We start from the raw sequence: 21,846 nt of genomic DNA on the forward strand, positions 1-21,846 counted from the left end.
TGATTCATGCTTTGAATGAGGGCTGACGACTGTCACTTCTGGATGAGCAGTGCTACAAACTGCTGTGACTGCACAGCTCAGCACTGACCTTGGTGAGCTCTGCTTATTTCTGTGTCTAAAGATAGATACAGGACTTTGCATCTTACAAGACGTCTCCGCAGAGTGCCCAGAGCATGTGTGCGAGGGTCTGACTGCAGACTCTTTATACGCTAGTTTTATGTCTCAGTAATGTGTTTACCGTGATTGAGAATCAGCATCTTGTGACTATATAACTTACATAATCTAAAGTCAGTATATAACGTACACTAATCAGCCATAACATCAAAACTACTTGCCAGATATTGCATTTGAACCCTTGTGCCACCAAAGCAGCTCTACCAGGGCGACTCCTTGTCACCACAAGACCTCTGAAGGTATCTCCTGGTATCTGTCACCAAGAACCAAGATGATGGCGGCATATCCCTTAAGTCTAGTAAGTTACACAGCCAGACCTCTTTTTTTATATATACTGTGTGTGTGTGTATATATATATATAATATATATATATATATATATAATGTATATGTGTGTATGTATGTATGTATGTATGTATGTGTGTATATATATGTGTATATATATATGTATGTATATATAATATATATATATATATATATATATATATATATATATCTATCTATCTCCCGGGATAGTAACTGTCTCTTTGTCTCTCTCCCAGTCTGTCTGTCTATCTCTTTCTGTCTGTCCTTTTCCTTGTCTGTCTGTGTCTATCTCTCTGTCTATCTGTTTTTATCTGTCTGTATTTGTATCAGACTGTCTCCATCTTTGTGTCTGTCTGTCTCTCTCTATCTCTGTGTCTGTCTCTTTTCCGGGCTGTCTCTTTTCCGGGCTGTCTCTTTTCCGGGCTGTCTCTTTTCCGGGCTGTCTCTTTCTGTCTCTCTCTCTATCCGTCTCCCCACCGACATCTTATTACCTCACACATTTTTATTTTAACAGTTTATTTTGTTCCTATAGCAACCACTGACAGTTGCTATTGATAGCCTGTAGCTCCCACCTCCATTCAGTTTAATGGAGGCAGGATTTTGGAGAGTAACTGTAAAGCGCGGGGTTAAAGTTTCCCGTCAAAACATAGTCTATGACGTTCCCAGAGTCACATGTAGTGCAAAATTTCATGATTGTAAATGCGACGGTGCAAATGCCTTTAGCGGAGACACACACACACACGCACATATTTATATATACAAACATTCGCACATACATACACTGAGCTTTTTATATATATATATATATATATATATATATATATATATATATATATATATATATATATATATATATATATATATATATATATATATATAACATAATCTCAGCACCAGCTGCAAAAACAAACAAGATTTTAGGGTGTATAGAGAGATTAGATCCCGGGATCCTAACATATTGTTGCCCCTCTATAAGTCACTTGTAAGGCCACATCTGGAATATAGGATCCAGTTTTGGGCTCCACATTTTAAAAAGGATATTCAGAAATTAGAGTCTGTTCAAAGGCGGGTAAATAGATTATTACAAGGAATGGAAGGCCTCCCATATGATGAGAGATTAAAAAAAGTTGGATTTGTTTCGCTTAGAAAAAAAACATCTCAGGGAAGATCTCAATTACATGTATAAATACATGTGTGGTCAATATAAAGGACTGGCACATGACTTATTCCTTCCAAAGACAATAGTAAGGACCAGGGGGCACTCACTGCGAGTGGAAGAAAGGCGATTTCGGCAGCTAAATAGGAAAGTGTTCTTTTACAGTTCAGGCACTTTTCCACTTGTGTACTGCTTCCGATGCAAGAGCATCGGAAGCGATATGCTAATGATCCTCTGCTGCGGGTGTCAACCAAGGGTCATGCGACTGTGATGCGATCTTGAGATCACATCACATCGCATCACAGGAGCGGAGAAGATGGAGGGAACACTTTCTCCCATCTCCTCCGTTGTCTGTCTCTGCGTGCACTGCGTGCGATTTTACACACACGTGAGCCGAGACTCTGTGCAAAACACAGCATGCTGCGATTGCATCAAGAACCCGATTCGTGTGGAGATAAAACAGGACAGAGGAAACTGTCTCATTGATTAACACTTGTGCGAGTGCAATCAGATTTTTTTATAGGATCGCACTCGCACCAGGAAATTGTGAGTGGTAAAGAACCCTTAGAGCAACCATACTGTGGAATGCCCTACCACAAGAGGTAGTAATGGTAGACACTATAAGAACTTTTTAAAAAAGGGCTGGATGATTTCCTCAGTACACAATATAATATAAATTAGATAGTGACAAAATATATACCTGGAGGAGAAAGGTTAAACTAGAAGGAGCTTGGTCTTTTTTCAACCTATGTAACTATAATTTTAGAAAACAAATGACGTGAGCCCCTCCCCCTAATTATCATATGCAGCTCAGGTGCAGCAGCTGTGGGCTGAAGTCCCTTGGCTGGTTATACAAAATAAAGGGGAACTCATGCTTATTTTTTTTTTTATTTGAATAAATATTTTTAAAAACATGGCGTTGGGACCCTCCCATTTTTCAAAAAACAGCTTGGGGACAGCAGACAACTGGGGGCTGATATTATTAGGTTGGCAAGGGCCATGGTTATTTGGTCCTTCCCAGCCTAACCATAGCAGCCCACAGCCATCCCAGAAGTGGTGCATCCATCAGATGCAACAATTCTAGCACTCTACTGGGCTCTTCCCTTTGCCCTGGTGCAGTGGAAAACTGGTTAATATATGGGGTTGAAGCCAGCTGTGAATTGCAAGCTGGCATCAAGCCCTGGTATTAATGTGTGGGCGTCTAGCTGACACCCCCATTACTAATTCCAGTTGTAGGAGTGACCTGAGATAACCTCATGAGGTCGCCCTAGGTCCTAGCAGCGGCTCAAACACAAGTGTGTGAGCGGCTGCGGCACTGACGTGAGGAGTTCAGATTAATTTGTTGCCAACAGCAATGAATTCAGCTGAACCCATGACGCCCGCTCGCGTCACTGACTTCAATAACTGCGGCCGTTCTCTCGCTAAATATCGCAACAGCCTGCGGCTGTGACCTCACGGTGAGGTCATCTCAGGTCACTCCAGTGGATGTCACCTCGACAGCAATCTGGTCCCTGTGATCGCATTACAGGGACCCGATCACCATGGAAAGGTAAGTGATCCCTCCCGCTCCCTTTCTGAATGCTGCGATTGCACGGATTGCATCATTCAGGGGGTTAAACTGCAGGGAGCGGTGCGGTCCCAGCTGTAACCTCAGCCAGAGACTATCACTGGGGTAAAGCGCCTGAACCCCCGAGACCGCCATGACTAAAAAAGCACAAAAAAGTGCAAGTGAAAAAATGTGCAAACACAATAAAAAATGCACGTTTTTTCAGCTGCTTTCTTCCTGCCAGAACATGCTTTTTGTGTGCAGAATAGAAGCACACACAAAAGCAACGTGGGCACTTACTACTTATATAAAAGTGAAGATACCAGGACGATTTTCATCAATGTTTGATATGTTTTTACAATCAGTGATTTTATCCCATGTCAAAAAAAAAATTGCAAAGCTTCTCCTTCTCCTACCCATTACAATTGGATCAAACATGGACCCAGCTCTGTGATTTATTTACGGACGTGCAGTCAAAAAAAAAAATACAAATATATGAGGAGTCACAAAGACTATGGGTATGTGTTCTATCTGTGAGAAGACGTCTGAATAGGCCTCGGGCTACATTCACACTTCCGTGTACTTTCAATCCAAGAGAACTAGAATGACACCATCCTTTTTATTTTATGATGTAATGGTATGCTGGAAAAAAAATCCAAGTAAGGGGACATAGTTTAAAAAAAAGTGAAACTTTGTATTTTTGTGGTTTTATTTACAGCTTTCATTGTACCATAACACTGACCTGACTGTATAATTATTCAGGTCTGTACAATTACTGAGATACCAAACATGTCAAGTTTTTGTTTTATTTGAGTGGTGAAAACAAATTCAGAAATATTGAAAAAATAAAAAAAATCTTGTGTCGCGACTTCCCCGAGAGCCATAACGTTTTACATTTTTGGGATATGGAGCTGTGTGAGGGCTTGCTTTTTGCGCCCTGAACTGATATTTTTATTGATATTATTTTGGGATATATACAATGTTGTGATTGCCTGTTACTACATTTGTTTTTTCTGTTGTGGTGGCCAAAACACTGTTTTTGTTTTTTTTAATTTTTTTGTTGTTACACTGTTTACTGATCGGACTAATTTATTTTATGTTTTAATAGATCGTACTTTTAAGAACACAACAATACTATAATGTGTATATTTAATGTGGTAAAAAGGAGATGATTTTAACTTTTTTTTTTATTTAAATATTTTTTATTTTTTTTTTTTCTACTTTGTACTGTATATAATAGTCTCCACAGGGGACTTGAACCTGCAATAGTCTGATCACTTGTTCTATAAACAGCAATGCCACAGCAGTCTCCTATTAATGCCGACCATGGCGTAACAGGTGTACTGTGATGACAGACACGGGTCATTAGCAAACCCCTGGCTGTCATAACACATTAGTGTCACACAATCGCGTAGTGGGTGCGACGATGAGGAGTCATAACAGCGCGTCCCCCTGCCGTCAGTGGCATCTAGCAGGTAAACAGTCACTCCACCCGTGACTGTTAAGGCCCATTTACACACAACGATATCGCTAACGAGATATCATCGGGTCATGGTGTTGGTGACGCACATCCGGCCTTGTTAGCGATGTCGTTGTGTGTGACACCTTATTGCGATCAGTAACGATCGCAAAAAGGTTTCAAATCGTTCATCAATTACACGTCGTTCATTTTTAAAAAATCGTTTCTCGTTTGGAACGCAGGTTGTTTGTCGTTCCTGTGGCAGCACACATCGCTATGTGTGACACCGCAGGAACGAGGAACAACATCGTACCTGCGGCCGCCGGCAATGAGGAATGAACGAGGTGGGCGGGCTGTTCCGGCCGCTCATCTCCGCCCCTCCGCTCCTATTGGGCGGCCGCTTAGTGACGCCGCTGTGACGCCGCACGAACCTCCCCCTTAAAGGAGAGATTGTTCGGCAGCCACAGCGACGTCGGTGAACAGTTAATTGCGTGTGACGCTGCCGTAGCGATATTATTCGCTACGGCAGCGATCACCCCGTGAAGTGCCACCAACGTGGGCAGGTGCTATCGCTCGAGACATCGCTTAAGAGACAGATGACGGCTGAATACTTCAGCCTTTATCTGCAGTGAAAGATGCAGACTCAGCTTGCGAGCCAGCATCAAAGGCAGGGAGACGACTTTTGACGTGCATAGTTTGCATAAGTCCTTCACGGGTTAACAATGGATTACAGATGGCTGAAACTGGAATAGAGCTCTGAAGTTAAAAGGACGTCTTCCTTAATTCATCTGCTTTACACAGATCACCATAGACTTTACTGGCTGAGGCTGATGGGCCATACAGCTAAAAACAGGACATGTTCTAGGTCTCCTGGACCAGAGACACAGAGCCATTTTTAAAATGGATATGTGTATGGATCAATTGTTTTCTCTCCAAGGAAAAAAGGGACAGCACCAGGATGTGTCACGTGGAGGTGTGAATGTAGCCTTATGGTAGTGTGGTAGACTATTGTCATGGGGAGCACAATCCATCTGGCTTTTACACTTTGCACTATTAATATTCTGTAAGGACAGTTGGCTTTGGATACCACTCATACAGTATAATAGGAATATTTTTAGGGTGTTTATATTTTTTTTAATTTGTGATTTTTCAACTCTTATTTAGCATGCAATGCCTATGGATTTCTTTTGCAGAACGCCATGATGACTTTTGAAGAGGAGAAAATGCAGATAGCATGTGATGACTTGAAAATGACTGAGAAGCTATGCGAAAGTGATGAAGGGGTAATAGAAACCATCAAAAATAAAATCAAGAAGAATGTAAGTATGAGAACCTGTGCAACGTCTGCAATCTCTATATACTGTATTATATGCTCCAGGTCCAAAGGAGGCTGCCATGATTATGTATTCGAATGGTGGAATGAGATATATGGAAATTTCCAAGACCATAAAACAATCACGGAGTCTGACATCACAGACTATAATTATCTTTCTGTCCATTCTGGACAGGCAGCATGCACATAGTGATGTCACAGTAAAACAGAGGGTAATACACATGTAATGGTGTCTCATCACATAGCTAATTCCCATAGTGATATCACAGTACAGAAATAATGTACCCAGTCACATCAGACTGCAGCAATAACACACAGTGATGTCACTGCACGCGTTTCATACACACTAGAATGCAAAAAGTGATGCCACATTGCCAGCATAATACATGGGATAATATCGGAGTACATTGATAACAACCCTTCCATCAACTATAGTCATCACTAATTACATCTCTAATGTAAAGCATAGCACAGTTGACTACAATGTTCTATACAAAGGCATCCATAATTTCTCTTTATGCCTATACAGTGCTTAGAAAAAGTATTTATACCCTGTGAATTTTTCCACATTATACTCAAAAACTTGATTGTATTTTTTGGGGGGATTTTATGTGATAAGCCAATACAAACTAGCAAGGACTTGTAAAGTGTAAAGGAAATCATACATGGTTTTCTAAATATTTTAAAAATATAAATCTGAAAATTGTGACCAATTGCCTCCTTAGGTCAGATAATTAGTAAGTTTATTCCACTTGTATGTAATTTATTCTCAATATAACTACAGCTATTTTGTGAAGGCCACAGAGGTTTGTTTGAGAACATTAAGGATTAAGCAGCATCAGGAAAACCAAGGAACAAATCAGACAGGTCAGGGATAACATTAAGGAAAATTAGGATTGGGTTATAAAAAAAAAAAATATAGCCCACATTTCATAGAAGAGTGTTCAATCCATCATCGGAAAATGTAAGGCTCCTTTCACATTGCGTTTTGCCTTCCATTCACAGGTCCCGTCAGGGCATCCGTCCGAACCGCCCCTCCCCCACCCCGCAAAGCGTGTTTCAGACGCATGCGCCGACAGAGCCATTCGCTGTAATTGAGCACACTACGTTAGCATGTGCTCTGTTTTGTGCCATTTTTGCACATATACATTTTCTGCAGACGGACACCCGAACGTAGTCGACTATGTGCAAAAATGGCACAAAACAGAGTACATGCTAACGTAGTGTGCTCAATTACAGTGAATGGCCCTGCTGGGTGCATGCCTCTGAAACACGCTTTGTGGGGTGGGGGAGGAGCGGTTTGGACGGATGCCCCGACGAGACCTGTGAACGTAAGGTAAAACGCAATGTGAAAGGAGCCTAAGGAGTGTGGCACAACTGCAAACCTAGCAAGACATGGCGTCCACCTGAACTGACATCTCAATCAAGGAGAGCACTAATCAGAGAAGAAGCCAACAGGCCCATGGTCACTCTGGAGGAGCTGCAGAGATAACCGCTCAGGTGGGAAAATTTGTCCCCAATACAACTATTAAGCCGGGGTCACACTGTCGTAAAGCATCCAATGCAAGAGAATCTGATGCCATATGCTAATGACACTCTATTCAATTCTGCTGCGAGTGTGAGCAGAGTGTCAATCACTGTGCTCAGATTCTCTCGCATGTGAGAATTGGAGCAAAAGTGCAGAGGACAAGAGATTATTTTTTCCATCTTCTCCATTGTCTGTTTTTGCATATATATATGGCTGCACTCAGATGATATCTGAGTGCAGTCCAATGTTTCACACGCACCCACAGAGATACATTGCCAATCACAGCATGCAACGATTTACGTTACACTCTGGTCAGGAGATGTGCGGCCAGTCCAAGCATTGCTGTACTATCTCAGATTGATTTATATGGTCGTCTGAATGCACCCTGACGGCTCACTCACACAAGCGTATAACATGGCCGAGGACTATCCTATGTTTTACCAGCAAAGGTAAATCAGACAACTGTGGGCTGGTATTATCAGGCTGGGAAGGTCCATGTTATTGGGCCCTTCCCAGCATAAAAATACCAGCCTGCAGCCAGCCCAAAAGTGGAACATTACAATAGATTCAACAGTTCTGGCACATCACCTCGGCTGTTACCAATTACTCTGGTGTGGTGGCAATCGGGATAATTGTAGTTGGGCTTTGTGTCAGCTGTCATCAAGCCCTGGTGTTAGTAAGGGAGAGATGTCTATCATACATCCCATATTACTAACCTAGTAATAAAAAAAAGAATAAAAAAACAGATGCGCACAAACACAAGAAAATAATTTAAACACTCCCCAAAACTTTCCCTTGTTTGCCATTTTATAAAAAAAACCAAACATGCAGCTCCACTGTAGTCCAGGAAATAAACCAAATCCATCGTCGTCCAAAAAAGGTTATCTGAAAAAAACCCACAAACATGTAAACACAGAGAAATAAAGCAAGACGCTTGCCCTCATTCACAACTCTATTCAAAAGGAAAATAATTCCAAGCTGCTGTGACGTAGTCCATAGACTTTGCTTACAGGACATTCCAGGATATGCTGTGCTGTGTGAGACCCGGCGCATCTGATGAGCAGTAACATTACTGGTGTCGGCACTCGTCAAGGGCGGCTGGTGTCGCTCAGCGCACTGTGACCCAGAGTGACCTGGTAAACCCTGAAGGCCGGTGACATCAGTAACATTACCACTGTTCAGAGTCACCAAGTCACTCTGGATCGTGCTGTGCTGCGTGAGACCCAGCGCCTTGGATGAACAGTTACATCAGTAGTGTTACCGCTCATCAGCAGCGCAGCAATAACGTTACTAAGGTCACTGGTCTTCAGAGGCGCTGTGCCTCAGGATTGCATGTTAGCAAAGTCTATGGAATGTCAGAATTACCCTCTTAAATCGATGGCTGGACCATATATGACAAGCTTTTCTCCCCCCATTCACCTTTTCTGCTTCCCCTATTTCCTCATAGACTGTAAGCTTACGAGCAGGGCCCTCACTCCTAGTATCTTAATTTTGTTATTTTGTATTGTCTCATACTGTCTGTACATGTCCCCTCTTAATTGTAAAGCACTGCGGAATATGTTGGCGCTAAAGAAATAAAACCTGTTCGTATTATTATTATTATTATTATTATTATTATTATTAATGGTGCTCTATAGACTTTGTTTGTTGGAATCCTCCCTGGACTACGTCTGAGCAGCTGGGATTTTTTTTTTTTTAATAAAATGGTGAACAAGGCCAGGTGTCTTGTTTTATTTCTCTGTGTTTGTATGTTTGTGGGGTTTTTCAGCTATCCTTTTTATAAGAATATGTTGTGAAATCCTTCCAATATACCTCTAACATACATTGGAAACTCCGGTTCTGCCTTCAAAGCCGATCTGTCACCTGAGTTCACAATCCAAACAGCATACATTATTAAATACATGTCTTAGACCTGATGAGGCTGTTGTTCTTACTTTGTAAAATTTCTATTGGAATTATCTGACCGGTTGGACTGCCCATTTTTATAATAGAATTATACAGATGTTTTGACATGGATTTTCAAAGTAAGTACACCAGCCTCACCAGGTGTAAGACATTTATTTTATACAATGCACAGTTTGTAGTGTGAAATCTGTTGACCAAGGATGTTCCAGCCTGCGGATTGTGACAAATGTGACCAGATATTTTCCATTGCCATTTAGTTCGTATCAGTGGGCAATTATTTTCAGTGGTGTTGTAGCAACTGATACTTAGGAATCAAAAAGCTGTGGAAAGAAAAGCGCACATAGGGTCTTATCTGGCAAACAATGCAGGCTTAGAAAATGAAAACAGGTGCTCACCTATGGAAGTTGTGACAGGCACAACTCCTATGTATGCAGAAAATGGTCAAGCAGCAGCCCCGAAGATGCAACAGGGAATCATGAATAGATGAGAAAGTCGGGTTTAACACTGCGCTAAAACCATGAAGCCAAACGATGTGATGAATTCTTTGCTATATTTTCTTTATTTAGGACAAGTCAACGCGTTTCAAAGGCATGTCCGCCTTCTTCATCAGGACAGAGGAAAAAACAGCATGATACCAATTGCTATTTGGGGATACATATATATTGAAAAAGAGGCTCCACGTCTACACAGGTGACGTCAGCCAGGGAGTGACTGAACGTCACGTGTATGGAAAACAGAAAGAAGTGGAGAAAAAGTGGAAGAAACAGAAAAAGAGAGAAAAAAAGGGGGATTGGAAGGGGTTAAAACAGAGAGGGTGTACACATATGTCTGTAAAAAAATTTTTGCTTTAATAAAAACAAATGTAAAAAAATGTGCTTTATTAATAAAACTTGCGCCTAAAAATACATAAAAATATAGTGTCAGGTCGCTGACAAAACAATCAGCAAGAAGGTGCAAAAAAATATATATATGTATGATTCTGGAAATGATCCAGCAGTGAAAAAAAGGGTTTTTTTTGTGAGGTACGAAATATGTGAAAGAAAGATTTGACACACGGTCATAAGGAAAAAAACTCCATCGTGCTATGTGAAGTGCTGAAAGGGGTGAAATGAGTTCAGAGCGTGGGAAAAAGGTATCTGCACATGCGTGCGCATGAAGGAGCCGTCAGAGCGGGGTGAAAAGAGTTCATGTCGGCATAGAGAACGAGCCGGAACAAAATGCAGTAGATGAAAAAGGAGTAGATCAAATATGAAAAGAATAAAAGAGATAGTTTCTAGAAAGTGAAACAAATATAAAGAACAAATTTTGTATTCATCAAACCAAGAGCAAAAAACAGTGTCTGATGGTATCATTTAAATAAATACATACAATAGATATAATAAAAATATAAATATATATAATAAAAATATATAAAAAGTAAAAACCTTTAAGAAACACGCTGAAACCAAATTAATTAATTATCACAACCAACAGATGAAAGGATATATATAAAAGTTGTATATAAAAACACTTTTTATATATTTTTATTATATCTATTGTATGTATTTATTTAAATGATACCATCAGACACTGTTTTTTGCTCTTGGTTTGATGAATACAAAATTTGTTCTTTTATATTTGTTTCACTTTCTAGAAACTATCTCTTTTATTCTTTTCATATTTGATCTACTCCTTTTTCATCTACTGCATTTTGTTCCGGCTCGTTCTCTATGCCGACATGAACTCTTTTCACCCCGCTCTGACGGCTCCTTCATGCGCACGCATGTGCAGATACCTTTTTCCCACGCTCTGAACTCATTTCACCCCTTTCAGCACTTCACATAGCACGATGGAGTTTTTTTCCTTATGACCGTGTGTCAAATCTTTCTTTCACATATTTCGTACCTCACAAAAAAACCCCTTTTTTTCACTGCTGGATCATTTCCAGAATCATACATATATATATTTTTTTGCACCTTCTTGCTGATTGTTTTGTCAGCGACCTGACACTATATTTTTATGTATTTTTAGGCGCAAGTTTTATTAATAAAGCACATTTTTTTACATTTGTTTTTATTAAAGCAAAAATTTTTTTACAGACATATGTGTACACCCTCTCTGTTTTAACCCCTTCCAATCCCCCTTTTTTTCTCTTTTTCTGTTTCTTCCACTTTTTCTCCACTTCTTTCTGTTTTCCATACACGTGACGTTCAGTCACTCCCTGGCTGACGTCACCTGTGTAGACGTGGAGCCTCTTTTTCAATATATATGTATCCCCAAATAGCAATTGGTATCATGCTGTTTTTTCCTCTGTCCTGATGAAGAAGGCGGACATGCCTTTGAAACGCGTTGACTTGTCCTAAATAAAGAAAATATAGCAAAGAATTCATCACATCGTTTGGCTTCATGGTTTTAGCGCAGTGTTAAACCCGACTTTCTCATCTATTCATGATTCCCTACTTATGAAAAGGGTCTGTTATAGATCGACATGAAATTTCTTGGTTTAGTTGTTGCTTTGATGGCGATCATTAGATGGAGAACTGAAAAATCTATATAAATGATAATGATTGGAAAACATTTGAGCGCGAATACAAACACTGAAACTTTTTCATCCATAAATCATGTATTGTAAAGTAATTGCGTATTCCCCATGGCTGGAGAATGGTAATAAAATAATCTCTTTTTAATCTATTAGTTAATGATTTGCTTTTTCCATTCTGTGCCATTGTATCTGCTATTAATTTGTTACATTTCATAGCGTTTTCAGGGAATTGTCCCCTTATCATATCCCATGAGGATTACTTTATCCTGTTCTCCATACTGACTCTAATAATGTGAACACGTGGCTTTCTCCTTAACAGGTTGACGTTAGGAAGTCTGCCCAGTCCATGGTTGACCGCCTGCAGAGACAGATCATTATTGCAGACTGCCAGGTTTATTTAGCCGTGCTTTCTTTTGTTAAGCAGGAGCTGTCAGGTGAGTCTCCAGATTAGCACAGATACTGGTTGTATGATGCTGAGCACGGGCAGACGTATTCATTTCCTTCGTGCTGGGTTTTTTAGTTACTGGTATTACTGTCATTACCTATTGTGCATGAAAATAAAGGAAGTGTAGACAGGATTTGCTATGTTAAAAGCTTGTGCCGCTGTCATCTGTGCTTTAATCAAGGGAACGATTTACACTAATCAGCCATAACTTTGATAGGTGAAATCACTAACATTGATAACTATCCAACGGGAGCAAGGAACAGTCAGTTCTTGAAGTTGATGTTTTGAAAGCAGGAAAAATGGGCAAGCATAAGGATCAGAATGACAAGGGATAAATTGTGATGGCAAATTTCTGGTGTGTTACCAGTATTAATTTATTAGCACTTATCTAAACCATCAAAGAAAGAATGGCAACAGAATCATGGGTGACCAAGGCTTATTGACGTGTTGTGACAAATCTCTACTGACCCCACCACTGACCCCTATCCAGCACCTACAATGAGCAATTAAAAAAGGACATTTCACCAGTTTGAGTAAGTAATCTGGAAGTGTTTGTAATGATACATTACTATGCCATACTGTGTAGAGATAAAGCATAGCTGAGTGATTTATCATTACAAACACTTCTAGTTCTCATCACTGACCCTAGATTGGTCAAAGAGTCCTCCACTGACCCCTATCCAGCACCTACAATGAGCAATTAAAAAAGGACCATTCACCATTTTGAGCAAGTGATCTGGAAGTGTTTGTAAGGATGCATAACTGTCACTACTGTGTAGATAGAGCAGGGCTGAGTTATTTATCATTACAACCACTTTTAGAACTCATCTCACAGTCCTGTCAGATCTCAAACACCACTGCCACACTGACTGCCATTATATTTGGAAATGTTTGTAATGTTACATAACTCAGCTGTGCTGTATCTCTACACAGTAGCTCCAATGATCAGTGAGGGGAAGCAGTTGTGTTCTTTTCCCCCCTGCATGACGCTGCCTACTTATTATTGGTCAAACGCATGCATGCAAAGAAGTGCACATCCCCAAAGAAGAGTCTTTGATAACGCCAATTACATCCTAAACTTTAAAAGCTAATATCTCCATGACAGAGAGCAGAAATTAAAAAAATAATGTTCTACTCAGCTCTGCAGCACACTCTTTCATGATATGACCCGAATAACATGCTCCAACTGGTGAAAGGTTCAATTTAAGCATTGGGACTGGATCATGGAGCAATGGAAGAAGTTAGCTTTGCTTAATAATTAACTTTCTCTTCCATCATGTTGATGGCCACTTGGGTTACTTACACGATGTCGAGATGGCATCAGGATGCACAATGGAAAACAGTAATCCAGTGAAGGCAGTGTGATGCTCTGTGCAGTTTACTTTTAGGACCTTGGTTCAAGATAGTCTGCCATGAGGTAATATGTGTCAAAGTAACATCCCCATGAGTAACTACAGTCCTTCATGGTAATTGTTTTCCCTAATGGCCATGCCATTACGGTAATACACCCAGCCAAACTGCTAATCTTGTTCAGGAATGGTTTCAAGAACATGACAAAGAGGTTAAGGTGATGACTTGGCCTCCAAATACCTTGGTTCTCAGTCTGATCGAGCACCTGTGGGATTGTGGGATGTACTAGAAAATCAAGTCTGGTCCATGGAGGCAGCACCTCTCAATTTAAGGGGAACCAACCAGCAGGATTTTCATATATAAAGTAATGCCAGTGCTATACTGGCACTAGGATGCTGAATGTAAGCATACCTTTGTTCTGAGATTGTATGTTTTATTTCAGAAATATGTGCAAGTAAAGTTCCAGCAATGCACTGCTATTTGATTGACAGGTGCAACAGGGACAGGAATATGTGGGTCAGGTCTTGCTATCTATTCCTGCCCCTGTCTGTCTGCCGGCGCTGAAATTGATGTCTATGACTGCAACAGGGGGAGGCAGGCAGACAGGGGTGGGAATAGATAACAAGACCTGACCCACATATTCCCTTCCTGTTGCACCTGTCAATCAAATAGCTGTGCATTCCTGGAACTTTACTTGCACATATTTCTGAAATAAAAAATACAATCTCTAAACAAAAGGTATGCTTACATTCAGCATCCTAGAGCCGGTATAGCACTGGTTTTACTTTATATATGAAAATCCTGCTGGTTGGTTCCCTTTAAAGAGACCCTGACAACATGATTTTGTAATGTGAAGTAAAAACACTGTAATGGAGCAGTAAAGGCTCATGATCATATTTTCATCCGCGTACAATCTGTCAAAATATTGGATCACACTCAGATCAATGATTGAGTAGTCCGAAGAAAAGAATCACAGCATGCATGGTTTGTCATCCGAAAATCAGATGGCACTTAGCCAATCAAGTCTATGGGTCCGTGACAGCTTTAGAGGTGATGTGGAGACCATATCTTCATGGGTCAGAATTGTTTTTACTGGCGCAAGAAATATCTATACATCATTTAGGCAGGTAGTTTCACTGTTATGGCCAATCTATCATTTATGGATTATTCACTGCATTATGTACCTGTCATTTTAATGGCAGATTTTATACCTTTGCTAGAATATAAAAAGAAAAAAAAAAGTACCGTGTACTTTGCAGCTCATTCTCTACTTCTCTTCCTGGAAATCGGTAGGAGAGGAAGACCCTGCAGTGTGTGAACACTGGCGCGCGGTGTGCTATTATTGTACCCTCTTTGTACGGATTCCCATTGTGCATTTATTCAGAGGCCATCGCTGTAGGTTACTAATGAGATCTAATACAAACCAACACTGCTCCATTTTTATCCACTTAACATCATTTCATTTTTGAATCTTGTCCATCAGGATTCAAGAAGGAAATATAGATCAAGCACTCTTTTTTTTTTCCGTATGTGACATACACTGATTCTCTGTATCAGCCATTAGATCCAACACCGGCTACAGTAAAAATATATATTTTGGTGAATTCTCCCTTATAATGTAATTGTATATTGTAATTCTGAAGTGTAGAAGCTGCTCTTTTGTATGGCTGTGTGCACTGCTGTTAGGAGGAGGTTAGCCGATCATTCCCATCTGCGGAAACACAATGAAGCTGCTTCAGTTGTAGCATCCTATACAAAGGGGAGCGCCCGAGGAGCCATGAATTAAATATGAGACGCACTTTACAGCATGATGACGCTCGCTCTTTACTGTTTAGCATACATTTAATCTAATTATCATGAAATATAAAGCCGGGTGACACTTACATGGACATATTATGTGGCGTCATACATCAATTGCCTGAGTCAGGCGCACTGTTGTTTTTCTACAGCTTGATCATTCTTATTTGTCATCATGTAGACCAGCCATGGTGCACTGTTACTAATGCTGCATTGAAATTGCCCAGTAAGGGTATTTTCACACTTGCGTTGAACGGTATCCGTTGCATTGCGCTGTGTAACGGATGCAACGGATGTGTTGCATATAGTATGTAAAGCGCTGTGGAATTAATAGCGCTATATAAATGAATAAAATTATTATTATTATTATATAGTGGCACAACGGATGCTGCAAAACAACGCAATTCGTTTTGATTTTTTCTTTTACAGTTTTACCAGCAGCAGACTATTGTGAACGATCAGCTGATCGCTCCCAGTAGCCGGCCGCCGGGTGATCAGCTGATCGCTCCCTGCAGCCGGCCGCCGGGTGATCAGCTGATCGCTCCCAGTAGCCGGCCGCCGGGTGATCAGCTGATCGCTCCCTGCAGCCGGCCGCCGGGTGATCAGCTGATCGCTCCCAGTAGCCGGCCGCCGGGTGATCAGCTGATCGCTCCCAGTAGCCGGCCGCCGGGTGATCAGCTGATCGCTCCCAGTAGCCGGCCGCCGGGTGATCAGCTGATCGCTCCCAGTAGCCGGCCGCCGGGTGATCAGCTGATCGCTCCCTGCAGCCGGCCACCGGGTGATCAGCTGATCGCTCCCTGCAGCCGGCCGCCGGGTGATCAGCTGAGCGCTGTCACTTGCCGGCGCCCGGGCATGCCGGCGGGCGGGCGCTCAGCTGAGCGCTGTCACTTGCCGGCGCCCGGGCATGCCGGCGGGCGGGCGCTCAGCTGAGCGCTGTCACTTGCCGGCGGCTGGGCATGCCGGCGGCCGGGCATGCCAGCGGGCGGGCGCTCACTTAGCGCTGTCACTTGCCGGCGCCCGGGCATGCCGGCGGGCGGGCGCTCAGCTGAGCGCTGTGACTTGCCGGCGGCCGGGCATGCCGGTGGCCGGTCGCTCAGCTGAGCGCTGTCGCTTGCCGACGGCCGGGCGCTCAGCTGAACGTTCGGCCACCGCGAGCCAAAATAAAGTTTGATTTAAAAAAAAAAAAAAGAGCATGCGCAGTGGAATCCAGAGGATTCCGCTGCTCAAAATAACGTTACATGCTGCGTTCCTCCCGCTGGGCGGAAGCAACGGAGCGTCGCCCAGCGGAAGCAACGCAGGTCCTTTTGGTACAATCCGTCACCCATACAAGTCTATGGGAAACAGCGGAATCAGTTAACGGATTCCGCTGTTTTCCAAAAGGGCGGATTGTAACGGAAGGAAATAAACGCAAGTGTGAAAGTACCCTAATCGGGAATGAGTGTTCCTATCAATGAGTGTTTACAATGATCGGACAATGTTAACAGGCTGTGAATCACTGGACAAATGAGCACAAAGATCAGTCATTGGGTGAAATTATTTTTAAGCTTGCTTTAATACGATCATCCTCGGCAGCTTCTTGTCTTGTGCAGACAGGTGATGTGCTGCCGAGAACAAGGATCTATGTGCACAGTGCGATGGCATTAGCGATCAGACCAGCTACTAAATGACCACTAATTGGCTTTCATGTAACCAATGGGTGCACATTAATGGCTGTGATTGGCCTGTGTAGATGCTTAGTCCAGGCAGTCTGAAGCTGAGCCGGACCTTGGGCAATGGTGTGGGCTGAGTGATACATGTAGCACATTTTTCTATAGGTTACATAGTTCTTGTTACTTAAAATATGTCAACAGAAAGTTGTCCTAAGATCATTAATTTGCCATTAGAAATCCAACGGGCTGGATCCTTCTCCCTTGACATCTAGAGGGAGAGAGTCGGGAGACCCCATACACATTAGCCTATTAGCCGATCTCACCCTTTTCAGACGGTTTGGCCATTTTTAGTTTATTGTGTATGGGGGTCTTTAGTTTTTACCCCGAATACTGTATGAAATTCTGAAGTAGAATAATGTACTCCTGACCTATGAAGAGCAGTGTTGAATGGAGCTGGTAGGAAAAGTAAAATGTGGACAAACTGTTCTCTATTGAAGATGACCTGTCGCCTCACCTGACACGTTCATAAGTGTTTAAAGTGAACCTGTCAGGTGCAATATGCACCCAGAACCACGAGCAGTCCTGGGTATATATTGCCAATCCCTGCCTAACCGTCCCTGTATACACTAGCATAGATAAAGAGATCTTTAGAAAAAGTATTTCTAAAGATCTGAACTGCTAATGATCGTGGGGACTAGTCCCCTGGGCATTATATCCCCCGACTAGTCCATCCTCTTAACATGTTAGCACGCTAACAGCACAGGGGCATACTAACATGATATTCAATGCAGCATTACCAGCAGTGACACACGTACCTGTGTTTGCTGTGACCGCTCTTCTAAATGCTGGTCACTTCCAGTCATGCACAGTAGACCTGTCTGAAGCCGGGACGCATACATCCGGCTTCATACTGCACATGAACAGAAGTGCCCGGCATTCAGAAGCGCGGTAACAGCAAACACAGGTACATGCGACACTGCTGGTGATGCTGAATTGAATAACATGTTAGTACATCACTGTGGGCGTGCTGCCATGCTAAGAGGGCGGAATAGTCAAGGGATATAATGCCCTCACTACTAGTCCCCTGTGCTCATTAGCATAAGATAAAAGATCTTAAAGAGTTCTTTAGAAAAAGTATTTTTAATCTATGCTAGTGTATACAGGGATGGTTAGGCAGGGTTTAGCAATATGCACTCAGAACTGCTCGTGGTTCTGGGTGCATATTGCACCTTACAGGTTCACTTTAACTAATGAAACAACAAATCTGAAGGTCCTTCTAATGCTGTGATCTGTCATTCCTTCTAGAAATGTATGACTATATTGACAACTGGGTGTTGCCATCAAAGAGGTGTGTCCCTGCACAGTTTGCACTACCTGCCCTGATTGGCCAGTGTCAGACTGTGAGGCCACACCCCCAGCCGCTAACATTCAGTTGTCAAATTATTCATATATTAAGAGGAGGAGTAATTTGTTATAGCATAGGAATGTCACGGCCGGCTAACAATCCAGTGGCAGCAAGTGGTAGACAATCCCAGAGATTGGTAGCACATGTTGTTATCTGACAGTTCCCTGTATTTGCAGCTGCAGACTCTGACCCTGGGAAAATGTCAGTTTTTCCTCTCAGTTGCCAGCCTCTGACTTTCTTTATTAACCTCACCCTGGGGAGTGGTTTGGCTGCGGTTTATAGTTTGTTCCTTGATGAGCTCTGCAGAAGTAGTCTTCTGTTGCTCTAGACTCCTGTAGTTGCTGCAGCTCAGATAAGTGTTGTCTTTGCTATCTACCAAGGCTCTAGTGATTGCAGTTGTGTTTCCCCTGTATTGTTCCCCTGTGTCTTCCTTTAGTGTTAGTGGTATTGGCTTAGCGCTCATACCCTCCATCCTTACTTAGGGCCCATATTCCATGGTGTAATAGGGCCCCAGGTATTCCTGCTTGGTGACAGGTGCAGAACCTGTATAGGTTCGGTGAGGGTGAGTTGCAGGTAGTTGTTAGGGGTCACCACTTCCCCCTTTCCCTAGCTGTAAGGCATTCCTTCCCCCTTCCTGTGTGTTGTCCTATGCGACTGGTATAGCTTTTATCCCCAGCCGTGAGGAACTAGAATAATTTACTAAAACAGATTTTTAGCAAATAGAGGACATATCTTGATGTGACTTGTAAAGTGGTGTAAACCCACACAGTAGATATCCAGTAAATTATGTGCCTGGCTTAATTATATGGTTTCCTTATTTTCTATTGTTCCCCGCCAGCTTACATAAAGGGTGGTTGGATCCTGCGCAAAGCCTGGAAAATCTACAACAAATGCTATGTGGACATTAACTCCCTTCAGGAGATGTATCAGAAGAAGCTCTCTCAGGAATCCTCTCCCTCTGACGCTGCTAATGATAATCACATTGCTGTTGAGGGTGTCACGGAGGAGTCCCTGAACAGACTGAAAGGTGCTGTGAGCTTTGGCTATGGACTTTTTCACCTTTGCATATCCATGGTGCCCCCAAACCTGCTCAAAATCATCAACTTGCTGGGGTTTCCAGGAGACCGTCTGCAGGGGCTATCTTCACTGATGTATGCAAGTGAAAGTAAGGACATGAAGGCCCCTTTAGCTACGTGAGTAGCTATATTGCAACACTTTAATAGCTGGTATAGTGTAAACCGTAAGTAATCTTTATCAGAGATGCAAAATTGCATGGCATTATGGATTTTTACTGTGTAAAGCTGAAGAGAATGGGTTAAATGAAAGGTACATTAAAGAGACATGGCAGGTCTTTGAGGTCTGACATCCACAATATTCCAGCTTAGTATTTCTCCACAATGTATCTATAGTAAGTCATTATAGTCTGTAGGATCACTGTGTATCCCTGGGGACAACGTGTCACGTGTAGATTTCGTACATTACTGATTTAATTGCACATTTCATTGTGTCTAGTACATTAGTCTATATCCATTCGCGACGTGGTGTCCCCAAGACTCCATCTTGGTACATAGCGTGAACATATCCTCTACATGCCCTGCACATATTTTTATTGTTTTCGGTGTTTTAACTAGAACATTCACGTTTTGTGGGGTTTTTTTTGTACAGTCTTCTAATAATTCATGTTAGCGGAGTGTTAGGGATCCATTCACACTAGGTAGTCACAAAGTCAGAAAATAAGTGCCGCTGAAGTGTCAAGGCGTGGAGATGGGGTTTAAAGAGGACCGGTCACCAGGTCAGAAGTGACCAGTATTTGCTGTCAATTATTCCGGCCGCTCCTTGAGTATTTTTTTTTTAGTCCACTATATAGGGGCCTTTTTATTCAATGCTAATTTTTCTGGTCTTTACCAAAGGTGAGTGGCCCAAAGGATCCTCCCTGGATGGGTCTTTTAGGTTGCTTTGCATTATTACGCTCTGAGCACCGCCCTTTGGTAAAGAGCATAAACACTATGAGCGAACAAAAAGGCCCATAGTTCTGGAACCGCATTGTGGATTTAAAAAATAAAAAAAGCACAAAAAAGAAGCAGTGGGAATAAAATAAGAGCAAACATTGGCCACCAGGTCCTCTTTAAGATTGAGGTTTTATTTAGTTAAACCAGTTGCAATATAGCATTTTCAAAATCATCTGATTCGAAGACTGTACTAGGTAAGGGAGACCATTAACAGCTCGCAAGTCCAAGGGAATAGCGGTGCGGTGCACTGATATCCTGGACCGGTTACCAGGAGATGTAGAACTGGACAAAGATGGAAAAATTCAGCAGCCATAAATGGTTGAATTTTCAAACCTAGCTTTACTGTTGTTCCATAAAATGTGTAGACAAAAAAGCCCTCCATCTACGCGTTTCGAGCAAAAGGAGACATGATTATGATTCCTTTGCTCGAAAAGCGTAGATGGAGGTGTTTTTTGTCTACACATGTTTTATGGAATTGTTTTAATGACCAACATTAAAGCTATTTTTTAAAATTCAACCAAATATTGCAGCTGCTAAATTCACCTTCAATCAGCAGCACAATTTTATAGATCAGTGTGCTGTAGATATGCGGGGTATTCCATCACCTGCATCACGATGGGTGAACGCCAAATCATAACTCCACAGCATTTTTATAAAAGAAGAAAACTGCAAATTTGAAAATCCACAACATCCTCTTATTTCCAAGCAAGTTTTTTCATGACGCATGGTTGTGGTTTTCACAACCCTGTTCACATATATGAAATTGTAAATTGATGGTGATTTTCTCTGCTGAATCTGCAATGAAAAATCCCCAGCAATACCACAGAGTATGAATATATTCACATAACTTTGCCGAGAATCTATATCTAAAAAGCCGTAGGCACTTTTTAGTCAACACTATTTGCAAAGTTATCTTTTATATCTTAAAGAGGTATTCTCAAGTTGTCTCTTGAGCAGCTCAGAGCTATGCAGTCTCTCCATAAGGTGGTGTCACACATAGCGACGACAACAACGATGTCGCTGCTAAGCTACCATTTTCTGTGACGTAGCAGCGACGTCCCGTCGCTGTCGCTGTGTGTGACATCCAACAACGACCTGGCCCCTGCTGTGAGGTCGCTGGTCATTGCTGAATGTCCTGCTTCATTTTTTTGGACGTTGCTCTCCCGCAGTGAAGCACACATCGCTGTGTGTGACAGCGAGAGAGCGACGAACTGAAGCGAGCAGGGAGCCGGCGTCTGGCAGCCTGCGGTAAGCTGTAACCAAG

At 42.1% G+C, this 21,846-nt stretch overlaps 1 protein-coding gene across 2 annotated transcripts in view; it reads left to right on the top strand.

The window, feature by feature from the left end:
• TTC39C (tetratricopeptide repeat domain 39C) overlaps positions 1-21,846 on the top strand; it is a 49,204-nt gene that overhangs the window by 286 nt on the left and 27,072 nt on the right. Inside the window, exons 1-4 of one of the 2 annotated variants that reach the window (XM_075353343.1) lie at positions 434-472; positions 5,834-5,959; positions 12,247-12,361; positions 19,412-19,766. In XM_075353343.1, coding sequence (XP_075209458.1) covers positions 446-472; positions 5,834-5,959; positions 12,247-12,361; positions 19,412-19,766 — 623 coding nt within the window. In that variant the 5' untranslated portion in view covers positions 434-445. Of the gene's footprint in view, positions 1-433; positions 473-5,833; positions 5,960-12,246; positions 12,362-19,411; positions 19,767-21,846 lie in introns of those variants that run through there. The other variant, XM_075353344.1, reaches the window with a different exon arrangement.

The sequence above is a fragment of the Anomaloglossus baeobatrachus genome, chromosome 6 (assembly GCF_048569485.1).
Source record: "Anomaloglossus baeobatrachus isolate aAnoBae1 chromosome 6, aAnoBae1.hap1, whole genome shotgun sequence".
Classification (NCBI taxonomy): Eukaryota; Metazoa; Chordata; class Amphibia; order Anura; family Aromobatidae; genus Anomaloglossus; species Anomaloglossus baeobatrachus.